General features: G+C 33.0%; 1 protein-coding gene across 3 annotated transcripts in view; it reads right to left on the reverse strand.

Annotated features, from left to right (window-relative positions):
- The window catches only part of Acsl (Acyl-CoA synthetase long-chain), a 51,133-nt gene that overhangs the window by 5,694 nt on the left and 29,969 nt on the right, over positions 1 to 15,470 (reverse strand). For 2 of the 3 annotated variants that reach the window (XM_085196052.1, XM_085196060.1), the window contains exons 3-8: positions 4,285 to 4,420; positions 3,095 to 3,310; positions 2,602 to 2,779; positions 2,119 to 2,370; positions 1,663 to 1,881; positions 1,415 to 1,530 (exon numbers count right to left, since the gene is read on the reverse strand). In XM_085196052.1, coding sequence (XP_085052178.1) covers positions 1,415 to 1,530; positions 1,663 to 1,881; positions 2,119 to 2,370; positions 2,602 to 2,779; positions 3,095 to 3,310; positions 4,285 to 4,420 — 1,117 coding nt within the window. Of the gene's footprint in view, positions 1 to 1,414; positions 1,531 to 1,662; positions 1,882 to 2,118; positions 2,371 to 2,601; positions 2,780 to 3,094; positions 3,311 to 4,284; positions 4,421 to 13,618; positions 13,721 to 15,470 lie in introns of those variants that run through there. The other variant, XM_085196070.1, reaches the window with a different exon arrangement.

Consider the following 15,470-nt stretch of genomic DNA (forward strand, 5'->3'; position numbering starts at 1 on the left):
AAATGAAATATTTAATAGAATAGAATAGAATAGAATATACTTTATTGCACACATAAAAGAAATATATAGAAAGAAGAACACAAATAAAATTTAAAGAAAAACACGTATGCAAAGGCGGTCTTATTGCTTTAAGCAATCTCCACCAGACAACCTTTGAAACATTACGGATAAATTGTAATGAGGAGAAAGGGGACAACGTCTCAGTGCAAATTTTATGAAATATAATTAAATATTATATAATATATAATAAGCTAAGTCAATAATATAAAATAAACTTACATAAAATGTGTTTAATGTTTATATACTTTACACATACATACATACATACATAAAAGGTGTTCAAAAATATATACATAATATTAAAAAAAAATATATAGATAAACTATTATACTAAATTAAATAAGTAGTCTTTCAGACGATTTTTAAAACTGTATAGAGATTTGGAATGTCGAACTTTTGTAGGAAGTTCATTCCAAAGAATTGCAGATTTCATAGTAAAAGACTTAGAATAAAATAGGGTATGGGAAGTTGGTAATTTAAGGAGATTATCACAACGGGATCTAAGGTGGAGGTGAAGAAGTGAATCGGCACCTAGGAAACAAAATCGATCTTTTAAGTAGGAGGGAGAGAGAGAGTTGTACAATATAATATATTTATAATAGATAATATATAATATTTTCTTTTCTTTTTATATAATAGATAATATTTTCATTTCCTGACTCTGGTTACCTCTTATGTTTTCAAAGATCGAATAGTACAATGTCGATAGTGTCAGTTCTATTAGAAGCTCAAAACAGCTGTTTTTGGAGTATAAAATGGTTGATATAAAATACTTTTTTTGACACAACTCAACATCACGTTTTGTCTAACCAAAGCAGACGTTACAATATTATTTTACTCGCGATTGGGGATCGAATCCATAACCGTCGCCTTTACAGTAAAAAATACTAAAAACCGTTTTTCATAGTACCTCAAGTATAAGAAAACTAATTTACTTTATACATTACAAACTGTTCTTGTGTACAGTAATCAATATAATTAGCAAGTGTCACGTTAATTAAACATAATTGTTGTAAATGGCATCTTATCTATTAATCTTAGTTAATGGTATTCTTAATTAAAGTACGATTTTCTTTTATTAATGATAGAAATAGGATTTGCGTTCATGGTTTTCGATTTTAATTTGTTTATGACGCAGTGACGATTGGAAAGATCTAAAGCTATTTAATATACAGAATTATTTAGTAAATTAAGTCTTTTCATTTATGTATCCATTATACTAACTCAGGGGAAAGACAAATCACGGCGTTGTGTTCCGCCCACCAATACGGAAAAGTACTCACATGAATATCCTGCTATAAGCGAGATTCAGCGTGAATATAAGAAAAAAAAATATATATTAAATAGTACTCACTGGCACAGTAGTAATGCATGTAGGTTGCAATATGGTGGCGTCGCCGTGAGTGCCCTTCATGATCTTACTGGAAGTGTCTAGCATCGTTAATGGGGTTGAATATCCGATGGGCACACCTGCGAGATAAAAACACAGTATTAATCTTTACTAATATTATAAAAGTAAAGTTTGTTGTTTGCTTGAACACGCTAACGCTAAAACTACAGGACACAAAAATAAAAAAGCAACTTCCACATTCGAACGCTCACCTCCAATAATACACAAGCTCTCAGCCAACAACTCAAACACATGGGCCAATGGCAGGAACCCCATGAGCATGTCCCCTTCATGTATGGGCATGGCGTCCGCAAAGGCCTTGAGGGTGGCCAGCATGTTCCTGTGTGATAGTATGACTCCCTTAGGCACACCGGTCGAGCCTGATGTGTACATTATGATTGCTGTGTCACTGGGCGATGGCTGTATTGGTTCTGAAAACAAGGAAATAACACAATTAATATTTTGTAAGATCTTTGATTTTCACGATTATTACATATTTTAAATAAAACTATTTAACTGGATTAATCGCGTATATTTAGTTTTATACATTTTTGAAAATCCAATGTTTCAAACACTTCGGAGTAGTCCATGGTCACAGACTGATTATTACACAGTTATTATTTCTTATTTTAATATCATATCTAAAAATAATAACAGCACAAACTCACCAATTTTAGACTGTTTGCCTAATCCCAAAACATCCTTATAACCAACTATCTTGATGCCTTCTTTGTATCCATCCTTTTCTGTAGTCTTGAGCTGGTCCTCCATATATATAATAGTATCGACTTTTGGTGTTTTTGCAAGAATTTTCTTAAATTTGGGCAATAATTCGTGAGTAGTTATGACTGTGGACACTTCAGTCTCATTGATACCGTGAGCTATGGCTTCGTCGCCGAGCGTTGCGTAGATTGTTACGACTGATGGAAGGTAGGATTATTGTAAAATGGGGAATAACACAAAAATAATTAAGTAATTAGTAAGTTTTTTTTCTCAACAAATATGTCTTAGTTTTAATTTTTGAATTATATATAAAATATATTAACAATATAAATACTTAATTAATTCAATAGCTTAGGTAGATTAACAGTAAGAGTTCAATCCGCTAATACTTTATATGAAATTTAAAAAAATATTTAAAAATATATTACCAGGTATACTCTGAGTAAAACAGCCGTGAGCGGCCACCATCCACTCAGCTCGGGTTTCAGCAAACATGACGACGTTGGTGCGAGGTTGGCACCCGAGCTCCCGTAATCCAGCGCCGAACTCGCGCGCCTCTTGCACTACTTCGTCGTAGGTACGCCATACGTAATCACCCATTTTGTACTGTTATAGAAGGAAAAAGAATAGTAATAAATGTATAAATACGCTAGAAATGAAATACATTTCCTCCCTTTTTATGAAAATAATGCGGACAAATGAGTATGAAATTTGGAAACGTTATAAATAAAGAAGTGCCCTTTCCATATGAACCTCTGCTCTGACCAGCGCTCTGACCACTAAGCCATACGTTGAATGTATGGCACCCAAGACACAATCTTGTAAAATGGGCGACGTAAGTATTTTAATATTAATATTAGGTTCCCTCTGCCTACTCTGTTATATACAGGAATCTGCACGTGCAACTAAAACAAAACCAACCTTCTTAAAAACTCTTCCATTAGGCTGCAACTCATCCTCCTCACTCAACACTGTCCTAGTACCGAGGCAGGGTCTCTGCCTCCAGCGGGCGGCAGCAGCGCGCAGCATACTCTCCATGGTGGTGACGCCATCGCGTATCAGACGCAGGTGTAGATCACATGGGGTTGATATTGAACGCACTGTTATACTGTCCGCCGTTGATTCTATTATGCGAGCCTGAAAGTTTTTTGTTTTGTTTGATATATGTATGTAAACTATAGTGTACAATTATTTTTAACACATAAATTAAGAACAAAACAAAAATAAAATACATATAGAATACGCTTATGTTATACGATATTGCAACCTTTTTATAAATAAAAAATATGGGAAAACGTCAATGTAGGCGTAAAATTTTGATTACGTCTCTTGCAATTTTTCAAAAACTGCAAATGCATCATAGTCAAACTTTTCCTTTATTGACATTACAAGACTAGGTAAAACCATTATTTCATTTCTATATTTTTTTTGTGTAAAATAGACCAGAGTATGTTTTTATAGTCTATATTATAGACTCTATATTATTGCTCAATATTACAATAATTCATGGGCTTTAGTAACGAAATTGCTTGCGATAGCGATTATATTATATTTTTCTACTAATATTAGTATTTGGCCTCATCCTAACCTTCTGGGAGTCAAATTTATTTTTTACAATGTAATACGATATTTCATAAAAAAATCTTACGAAAACTTTTGTGAAAGCTCAAATGTTTTGTAGCTTAAGATATCCATTACTAAGATTTATAAAGAATAAAAAAAAAACAATACACTTCGTTGGTTCACCAAGAAATCTTTATAAATAGCAGGAAAATTATTAAGAAAATTATTTTATATTTCCTACATAGTAAGTTAACATAATTGAATCACGTATCAACTCGACGCGTATTCCACTTATAAGTTATAGAATAAAATTATACGTAGTTTATCGAATAGAATAATATATGAATGTGACGCCATAGTAAAGTTGGAAAGTCTGATTATGCACAATACTTGTGTGTTCAATCTTCATTCGAAGGAACGAAAAGGCGTTGTTGTCTAAAATGAGCAATGAGTAAAGAATGGTGAGTCTTACCGATATTTTATCTGTTTACTTAGCAATTTCTAAAATGTTCAGAAAGTAGAGAACGGAGTGTCTCAACACTTTGTACCTTGATACGTCTCGACAGCGCTCGCTTCCTCCAGGGTCGCTGGATGAGCAGGTGCACGGGGAAGGTGATCACGTCGAACACTAGCGCCACCGCGCGTATAGTGCGCAGCACCGCCGACACCCACCATGAGTCCGGCCTGTAAATTACAATAATGTATATTTATACTAGCAACACCTGCGCGGCTTCGCCGGCTTATTATTGTATTATAGCTAGCTTATACAAAATCTTTAGATAAATTGTAGCCTTGTATATATCACTATTAAGTTTAATCTAAACCCGTTTAATAGTTTTTGTGTGAAAATGAAACAAACATCTATACTTCCAAATTTTCACATTTATTTAGAAATTAGGATTGGTAGGTTAATTTTATTATTTAAAAATGAAGCTAGTGAACATAAGGTTCTCTTGCCAGCCCTGTTATATGCAGAATAAAGAAAATATTTAAAAGATTTGGTCTATACATATTACGAAAGCTGACCAATATTGTGTTTTTTAAAAAATAATATTATTTAAATGTGCTTGCTACTTTAAATTTAATCGTTTAATTTATTTATTTTTTCAGTCAGTCAAGTAACAATCTTGACAGGCCCTATCAAACCGTTGAAGCGTTCACTAGGCAAGTAGTAAAACAACAAGCGAACTAATCAAAGGTTCTTATATTATTATATAGATATAGCATTTGTTGAAATAGTTTATTACCTTCACGAAAACAATATTAATATTTTTTAGCTATATCAATATATTTTATTAAAATTTACGGTTCATCAATTTCTTTTTCAAAAAGGAGACTCTTTTCCTAAAAGCTAAAACTATATTATAACACTTAATTTGCTTAGTATTGTTTGATTCTTGATTATTACGCAATGATTCACATAATAAGTTACTTTGCAAAAATATTTCGACATACCCTTTAAATTATATTTTGCCTTAAAAGTATAGAAAAAGATAATCGAACCCAGAACCATCTGCTAAGCAATATAACTTAGAAGTAACGTTAAATTTATCTGAACTGCGCAACAAATATGACTGCGTCAATTTCTCTTTCTTTAAAGAAATTTTATAATAAATCTTTATATAAGACAAACAATGGAAAATAACAATATAGTACTTTGTAGTGGCAGAGCCATTGTTGCCTCTTGTTCGCGACCTTGCACGTGAAGTGCTGAGATAATAATATTTTCAATACGGAACATTCCATTACTTTGTTTCTTTCAATTTTCACGCTTTATCCCGCAGGGTAATATATAAAGTCAAGATCCTGCGTTTGCCGTTCTCCATCTGAATTCGAGACATTTCCGACATGTCCGTTGAGTGGAGGAACGTGTTGAGTGGAGGAACCCAACGCCGTGTTTTATAGAAAAGAATAATTTATTATTTACATATTTCTATACTATTATTTAGAAACTAAGATGTTTGTGTACATCAACGCGCTAATCTCAGGAACTATTGACTCATTTATATATATGACTCATAAATTGAAGTTGTTTTAGTGTTAGATCTACATCAGGTTCATCGTTTCGATCTAACCTAATTATTCCCGTTTCACTACATGGGCAAAGCCACAGTAAAACCCTAGTTTAATTAGATTTTCCAGACGAACTTGGAAAATAATAAGACCAATAGTCACTTCTAAAGCGCGTTTTATGTTAAAGTTCACTTTTTGCCACAACCAGGAAATATTTACATTGTACCTACCTACATATGAAAATAAAAATTTACAAGCTAAATATTCGAAGGATCTTTAAATGTTAAACGTTTAAGATAATTGTAAATAAAATAATATAATTGATATTATTATGTTCTGCGTATACTTTAGACACTCTTTGTTTTCTTGTGGATTGCATATTAAATACATGACTACTACAACAATTGAAGATATACATACATAAGAAAAAATCTAGAAAATTAAGTTAAAATTTGCGTCAAAATCTTGAAAAAGTAGTAAAACGACTTAAACTCAAAAATATATCTGAAATGCTATTAAAAAAAAAAACAATTTCCCAAAAACATCTTCAATAACCATCAATTATTGAAATATTTTATATAAAACTAGAATTTCGGACTATCGTAGTAAAATAGATAATAAATATAAAGAAATCAGAAAAATTATCTATGCTAGATTATCTGCCCTAGTAGGCCGGCCTAGTTTCAACATCGCCATTTTATAACGTACCAAAGTACAACTCTTGTGATTGATTTAACATAAGTAGCGATAATAATGATATATAGAACAAATTTATAATTTCATCATAGATTGTAACTCTTTATTCTGGATTACACATACTTAAGATAATTTTAAGTATTTATATTAATACAATGTGTAAAATTAAAACGGAATAGATATTTAACACAATTATCAAATTGACACAAGTTTGCAACTGTAAACGACGGCTCTGGGTTCGATTCCCACTGGAGGGAATGAAATATTTAATATTTTCATTTTCCGCTCTGATAACCAAACGCGGCGTTGATTACCACCACTCAACACAGAATAATTCGGAAGTGGGGAACTGAATTGTTTGAATAGATAGGTAATTTTAAAACTAGATTCGCCGGTTCCCTATACCTACTCTGGTATGTGCGGGATATAGCGTGAAGTTTTAAAAAAAGAATGTAGTCCAAATCATTTTACAACACTAGTTTTCTAAGTTGTTTCTCTGATTTCATTCTAGATATAGTCCTCAGAGATTTTTCTAACGAACCTAACCACTTAGTTATATTTTATTTAGCTTAACGTATCTTACATAGCACTAGAATAGACAAAACCTGCCTAGATGTTGGTTATATTACAGGCAAAGTATGAATATAAACCATATAGCTAAAATTTAATTAAGATCATATTATTTATTCTTTTTGATAGTAATATGGCATTAAATTGAGTTTAAACTCATAATGTCCTAAGCTAATGTTAGGTAAACGGGCGTATTATATAGCGATGTCGGCAATTGTGCAAGTAATCGCATATAACTCCTATATAATGACTGTATTCAAAAGAATGTGTGTCGCGTGTCTGGCTATTATTATAAAGTGATACTAGGTACCTAATACTAGTAAATTGGAGAAAATCATGAAATTTTGCAAAAGATTACTGACCAGTCTTTCTGTTGATTAACTTTCTGATCTTAATTTATTCTACGAGTGAATGAAAGTGTTGTTTCATATTCAGATTTGAAACTAGGATTTTTTATTAAACTGTCTGTACATTTTTTCTGGTGGAGTACAAATTATTATTTACTATGTATACGAATAATAATAATGTAAGCTTTGATTCAGCGTGCTATCTCAGGACATACTGCTTGAAATAAAAAAAAACACTATTCCGTTGTATAGTCCATTTGTCGAAGGCTATATTACATAATTCTACGACAAGAATCGTAAGTAAGATCGTCGAAATCGTAGTAAGAATGAAAAATGTGATGAAAAAACGTGAAATCTTGAGATTTCCGATAGCAAGATAGACAATTCTTCACCTTTTCCAAGCAAGCGGAGCCGCAAGCGAAACTAGTAAAATAATAAAAATAGATAAAAAGCAATAGTAATAAATATATGTAAAATATATATTTATCTCACTATTCACTTCAGTTTTCATGTCGGATGCGGGATGACCTTCTAACTCAGAATCTATTTTTGGGCGACTTTGGTTTTATTTATATTTCTTATACTGTGATATAATATTCGCTATCAGTTTTTATCATTCTCCATCTACAAAGAACATATTTTTTTTAAATACTCATTCAAGAAAACTTTCAAAATTTCCATTTGGCTGAAAACGGTAAAGAACTGGACTAAGCTCAACTAAAGTAAGATCACAAAGAAAAGGTTGATAAAGTATATAAATGTCTCCGTTATGACAAAATTGGAGAGAAATGAGTATTACAAATTTTGTAACTTAACAAATGTTCAAAAATAATAGACAAACAAACATAAAAAAAGAATACAGTCGAATTGATAACTTACTTTTCTTACAGAAGTCGGTTAAAAAACATTTAAAAATATGATCTTACTCGTTTAAAACGCATCACAAGCCAAATTGTATATGACATTAAGGTTACATTTATTATTCAAATATAACGAGATATAAACGATCTTTTCCGTCATCATTGACACGTGATCATAATTAATTACTGGCGAATTGGAACCAACGCCATTGACCCTGACCTACACATCTCAACACCGGTACTCTGAACGTCTGTAATATCAAATAAAGTAACTTTAAAAAGAAAAAAATATTAAAAACTTATATCTACTGCCTCGCTCCTAACACACACTAACCACCACCTTAAAAGGCTTGATCAGAGCGGATGTCCTAGTACCATCACAGACCACTTGAAGTCCCATACATGTGACTTCAAGTGATCAAGGTCGCTAGTACGCTGTAACGATAGTCCGTCACTGACCGGCCGAAGGTCTGGCTGCTTTCAGCTCTCCTCTAAAACCGAAATTATCCGAAACTGACGGATAATCCAAAATAATTTTATATCCTCAACGGAACCGAAACTGATATAGTAGGCGCAGCGTTGAGTTCCGCCACTCTCAACACGCGATGCCTCCAGAATTTGAAACGAAGTGTCTTAACACTAGGCATATACTTCCCTCTGCATACACTCTGCTGTGTGCAGGGAAAGTACAATAAAAAAATAATAATACATTAAAAAAAACTGAATACAGTATAATATATAATTGCGGTAAGTTCACCACTGCAACAATATAGACACCAAGTAAATAGTTATTAAATTGAACCTTGACTTAACCTCAAACACTTCTATGAGGGCAACGTTGACGTCTAATATGCACTGAACAAGGATCTATTTATATGGAAAATTGATATATCTCTAGGATATTGGATAAATATGGATATCTTTTATTTAATGGTTGATACTCCTATCTTAATTTAAAAAGTAATAATAACGACAAAATGTATCTGAACTTTAATATAAAAATGTCATCTAAATTTAATATCTAAAATTGGGCGGAAAATGAGGAACGGAGGGTCGTATCACTAAGTATTACAAAAAAAATTGTATTATCTAACTCATTATATGCTTCGCAATATGAGAAAATTATGTCAACATAAAATTTAAATAATAAAAAATAGAAATGAAACGACAATGGCATACTTGTTTTAATAATTACTTGAGTTTTATCGAATAACAATTGTATTATCTAGGTGGTTTCTTGATAAGTATAATAAATATAGCGGATGTAAATTTTCGTAGTCACTGTTATATATTATTCTTTATTTATATGTTTGTAAGTTCAATTTTAGAGTAGACGGTCTATTTTTTTTTTATGGAAAAAGGACAAGACAAACGCAAACCTACTATTACATCTACAGCTTTGTTTGCGACGTAAAATGGAAAATCCTGTTATTTGCTAGGAATTCGTCTAGGAATTTCTCTCTCTGTGTACGCCTATGCTCCCTAAACTAAAAGTTGAAATTTTGGCATGTACCTACACGTTTCTAAGTCCAATACTTTCGCCTGTGCGTTGTCTGTCAGCCACCCGTAGCGGAAGAGTTTTATATATAGTACTAGTGGACCCGGATGCGGCTACGCCCGCTTGAACTATATGAATATTTATTAAATATATTTATGAAATTATTTTCAGTTTTCAATAGAGAGATGCGTTAGGCAAGCTCATTTTGGGTGACGTTTTCTAAAAACAAACTTTGCAAATCGTTGCTTAGCAACGGCGCTTGTTATTAACATGGCGGAATAAATTGCATGTCAAATTAATAAGCATTTTAATATATTGATATATATCGAAAATATTACAAATATGAGAAAAAAAAGTATCCTATGTTCATCCCGAGACCCTCAAGTATCTCTATATGAGTATTTTATCACAATTAAATTAGCGGTTTGGCCCTGATTGCGTAAAAGACAGACAGACAGAGTTACTTTCGAATTTATAATATAGGTATGGATAGTACCTATATTATTTTAAAATATAATATACAGTCACGATAGGTACGCTCAGCGAAGGCTTCGACATAATTGGCTCACATTTGCAAGGTCGACCTTCAAAAACATCACCTTGCAGATCGGACTTTGAACTCGTTTTTATCTACAGCAACAAACAACTACGTCGCAAAACCTAACAATTTACCATACGGCGTGAATAAGACAAATGACTGTCTTTATAATAATTAGTCATAATTATATATTATACCTAATAATTACCGCCCTCATCGCGCAGTGGGAAAGTGTTTGACTGTAAACGTGAAAGTTGTGGGTTCGGTTCCTTTCCCATTCCCAAGGGAATGCATCCTCGCTCTGATTTTGGCAAAAAGACAAAGCGCGGAGTCAAACTCCGCCATTAAACCAAAATTTCTGTCCAACTTGCTATATGCGGGATACAACGTGAAGGTCGGGAACATCTAATAGTTCTTAATAGTTATGACAATATTCTGACGCCATAGTGGCGCAGTGAAACAATTTACGCACCAAATTACGGTGTGGATTTGATTCATGGGAGAAATATTTAAAATTGTTTTCCACGTTCTGGTAATACCATGCAGATTCCAGTTTAACATGGCACGCAGTGTCTCTTAACTTACATTATTAAAGATCAAGGCCAAGTCGGTATATAAAAATAGAGTAGTTTTGCAACTAGAATGTCCTTGAACGTGAACACGACAGCTGTGGATTCAAAGCCATTCTGGAAAAGAAACTAAAACGCCCAGGTTTTAGTCATTAAACATATGATATTTTTTATTTTAAAAGTGGAGAAAGGAATGATCATTTACTATGTATTCTCCCTACAAGTTCACACTTTTTCCCCTTATAGCACACCTGTTAATAGCACACTCCGTCTAACTTGCTAAGTTACTACGTGTTGAGTGACGCAACTTAACGCCGCGATGTTTTCTAGCTACGTCGAGAAATAAAGAATATATATACCTATAAAATAAAATTGGCAAGCTTCAAGACCTGTCGATTTATAGTCAATTCTAGCGACAAGTCGAGTTAAACTGCAGTTAGTGAAAGTCGAAAGGCTCGTTACGCTTCTAAGCGCAACTGTCAAGCGTGCATCGCTATTTATTCGCGTGCATTTTATACTCGTACACTAAGAGAGCTATACTTCTATACATAAGTATGTCATTGGAACAATTGCGCAATTCCATATATATCTTTTCAATGTTCTTTAACAAATACTTAAGTACAAAGATAAAGGACTAATATAGAAATGTACTATATCCAATTTTATTTATTTATTTATTTATTTACACTTTATTGTGCACAATTATACATTAAGAAGAAAAAGAAGAATATAAAAACGACAAAAACATAACAATTGACACACAAAAGGCGGCCTTATCGCTAATCAGCGATTTCTACCAGACAACCTTTGGGTTAGGAAATCTGTGATAAAATAGAGCGGGTGGTGTATATAAACTTACATGTCATATTAAATTCTAATACATAAACATAATACATATATATTTGAAAAAAATACATACCATTATAATATACTAATATATATAATAATACTATTTATAACAATGAGTTGTACATATTGATGTCATTTCAAGGTGAATCATCCTTCAAATAATAATATTTAACTAATTTTTTAAATATATTTAAAGATTTTGAACGTTTAATACTAAGCGGTAGATCATTCCACAACTTAGTTGCTTTCACAGCAAAGGAGTGCTCATAAAATCTAGAGGAATGTATCGGAGTTTTAAGAGCAAGATTCTCGGAGGATCTCAGTCTATTTGAATGCGCACCCAAAAATTCGAACATCTCCTTTAGGTAAGGAGGCGATTTTTGGTTGTGTAACACACAGTACAGAAGAGAAAGTGTATGTAGATTCCGGCGACTGCGTATTGGGAGCCACTTGAGCTTAGCACGAAATTCAGATACGTGGTCATATTTACGCAAATTAAATATGAACCGAATAGCGAGATTTTGAAGTCGCTCAAGTTTATTCAGATAGTCCTCGGTTAAGTTGGGATAGCTTGCATCGGCATAATCGAGAATTGGTAGTAATAGAGAATTTGCTAACATAATTTTGGTTGGAATAGGTAACACAGTTCGTAGACGTCGGAGAGAGCCTATCGCATGAAATATTTTCCGACTTATATTATTTACATGTACGGTCCATGACATGTTCTGGTCTAAATGTACCCCAAGATCCTTAACTGACGTGCAATATGGTAAAAGCGTATCATTGTATACAACAGGCGGTAAATGTGTGTATTTAACCCTCGAAACCATACCTGGGCTCCCAATTATTATAACCTGAGATTTTATAGGATTAACCTTCAGACCAAAATAGTTACTCCAGTTTGATATAGCAAGGAGATTATTATTAATAGTTTGTATGGTATTTACCAAATTTTCTGGAGTTGAGTGGGCGTAAATTTGAACATCGTCTGCATACATGTGATAGGGACACGAAAGGTGGTTAGTGATAGAATTTATAAAAATTGAGAAGAGCAAAGGAGATAAAACACCGCCTTGAGGTACCCCAGCCTGGACAACACGCCACGAAGAGAAATTTTCCTCAATTCGTATGCGCTGTTTACGGCCATTAAGGTAACTTCGAAACCAGTCCACCACAGACGGAGATATGTTAATAGAACTTAACAAACTCAACAATACTTCATATCAAATTTAAGGAAAATTTACAGGAAAAATGTTCTCAGTAAAGGAACAATTGTATTCTATTTGGTATATTTCTAAATGTAAGCGAGATGGTTGCGAGTTTAATCCTTTAGTTTAATAAAATATATATTTATATAATAAAATATATGGAATTCCACAACCAAATGAGTGTCTGTCTAACCCGCATAATACAGTTAACTCTATACCAAAAAAAAACTTAATACTTACTTATCTTAGCTAGCTACTTTCTTTGAAAACCCCGACGGAATAAGAAGGGTGTTAAAAGTTTGACCTGTCTGTGACACCGTAGCTCCTGAATGAATATACCGATTTGAGCGAGACTTTTTTAATTGAAAGCGTTGTTCATCGCGGTGATTCTTAGCTATGTTTTTTAAAAACGGAATTAGCAGTAAAAAAACTACAAGCACTTTTTTAAGAGATTCAAAATTATTGCATCCTTACGCTGCATCCCGGGTACAGCAAGGTAGGCGGAGAGATAATAGTGTTAAGATACTCCGTTTTGGGTATTCCGCTGGAATTATAGACAATGATTGACACATTTTAAAGCCCCGCCTCGCCTTTCCAGAATAAGAAATAGAAAAAATTAATAGATCCGAAAGGAGATCTACCATTTTGTTGAATTTCTTATATTAATAAAGGATATTATTAATACATTTTTTAAATTAGTTAACAAGGCAATAGCTAATAATAAAAAAACTCACTTTTTACGAGCATAAATCCCCATAATATATAAATCCACTAATACCACACTTACTTAGTACATTACTGACAGTTAGTGTGTAAGTTTAATATTATATAGCAGGTCGACCGATAAGATATCAGATAAGGGGATATTTGGAGACGGACATCGTAAGTCGATAGGTACCAGCAAGTATAATTATAGAGCATGTAAGATATGGGCATGTATATTCTATAATAATCGTCTTTTTAATCTGTGGTGGAATGGAATGTCTGTCAAATTACAAACGAGACTTAACTTCCTCACTTTCGAAGACAGCACCTCGCAATATCTGCAAAATGAGGCGGTAATGTTGGGAACGGAGTGTTTTAACACTAGGTTTCTGTCTACCCTGATATGAGCGGGATACAGCATCAAGCTAAAAAAAAAAACAAAATACTAAAACGAGAAGATTATCCAGTTTTATAAAAGCGTCTTTCGTTTCTTTAACTATCAAATTCCATTACTGAACAATTTTTCTCGAGCTGTGAGGGATCAAAGTTCATATTACGTGTTGTTTAAGATGGCTTGAGATTTATTGCAAAATTCAGTGAGAATGGCAGATTTAATAATAATCTCTAAAGGTAACTTATATAATACTAGCGACCCGCCCGCGGCTTCGCCTACGTGAACTACGTTATTATTAATTTTGATGATGAGTACCTACGTCCTATAAGTGACGTCCATGCAAAATTTGAGACTCCTAGCATTTGTATTAACGAAGTTTCATAGAAACTGTTAACGCCAAAAACAACCCCTTAGAAGTCGAATATTGCAAATTCCTGTCTTAGCGAGCACCTCCTATAAATAACTAATATGCAAAATTTGAAACTCCTAGCTCTGATAGTTTTTGAGATTTCGTGATGAGTGAGTGTAAAACCTTTAAAATAAAACCTTTCGATTTTATATATATAGATTAGATTGGATTATATTTAACTGGTAGTTATTTCTAGAAATATCTAGAAATCATAAATCTAATACAATTATCTCGGTTTTATGTACATTTCTATTTGTTAAAGCTATACGTAATAAGGACTACGGGAAAAATCTTTCCATTTTCTATTTTCCTTGCAAAGAGAAATGCGTCCACTGTTTATAAATCTTGAAAGTCTATCGCCGTAGTTACTCACAACTACCTGGTGGTCCAATAAAACCACAATAATATTTGCAATATTTATAATAAAACACTAATTTTCCTTAACAATTTACAAATTTCCTCCAAAATTATTTAATAATCCTATCCACAGATATCGCATTTGAAACAGATTATGTAAGAGAAATACATTGATTACAGAGCTGCGGGCGGACACGTCCAATTACTTTTGCCATTCCAAATATCAATATTGACTATCAACTTATTACGGACTCACGGAACCCCCATGAGTTTTAAATTTCTCTATTCAGTAGAGATTATTAGAGAGTATTTTGTATTCTACCTCTATATAAGACTTGAAGCCGCCGCGACCCAGTGGCACAAGGGTGTTACTGTAAACGCGACGGTTGCGGGTACGATTCCCACTCGAGGAATTGAAATACTTAATATTTTCAATTTCTCGCTGGGCGCAATGGTCAAGAATTTGTCTAAAATTAAGATACAAAAGTGTCATACTGTTGGCGGAGTGTCTTAACTCCCAGTTTCTCTCTGCCTACCCTACTATATTTTTTATTGTGCTATAAGCTACAGATTTGAATGCGGTTTCAAGAGGAAGATGAAGGTTTCACCGCAAAAGAAAACTACTAAAAGCTAAATTTTAACATTTAAATTACATACTCTTTATACAATTGATAAATATCAATTAATACAAAAATGTCATACAATCACTGCATGACCATAT

This window comes from Heliconius melpomene, chromosome 1, assembly GCF_056956725.1.
Source record: "Heliconius melpomene rosina isolate 202511_hmr_F chromosome 1, ASM5695672v1, whole genome shotgun sequence".
Classification (NCBI taxonomy): Eukaryota; Metazoa; Arthropoda; class Insecta; order Lepidoptera; family Nymphalidae; genus Heliconius; species Heliconius melpomene.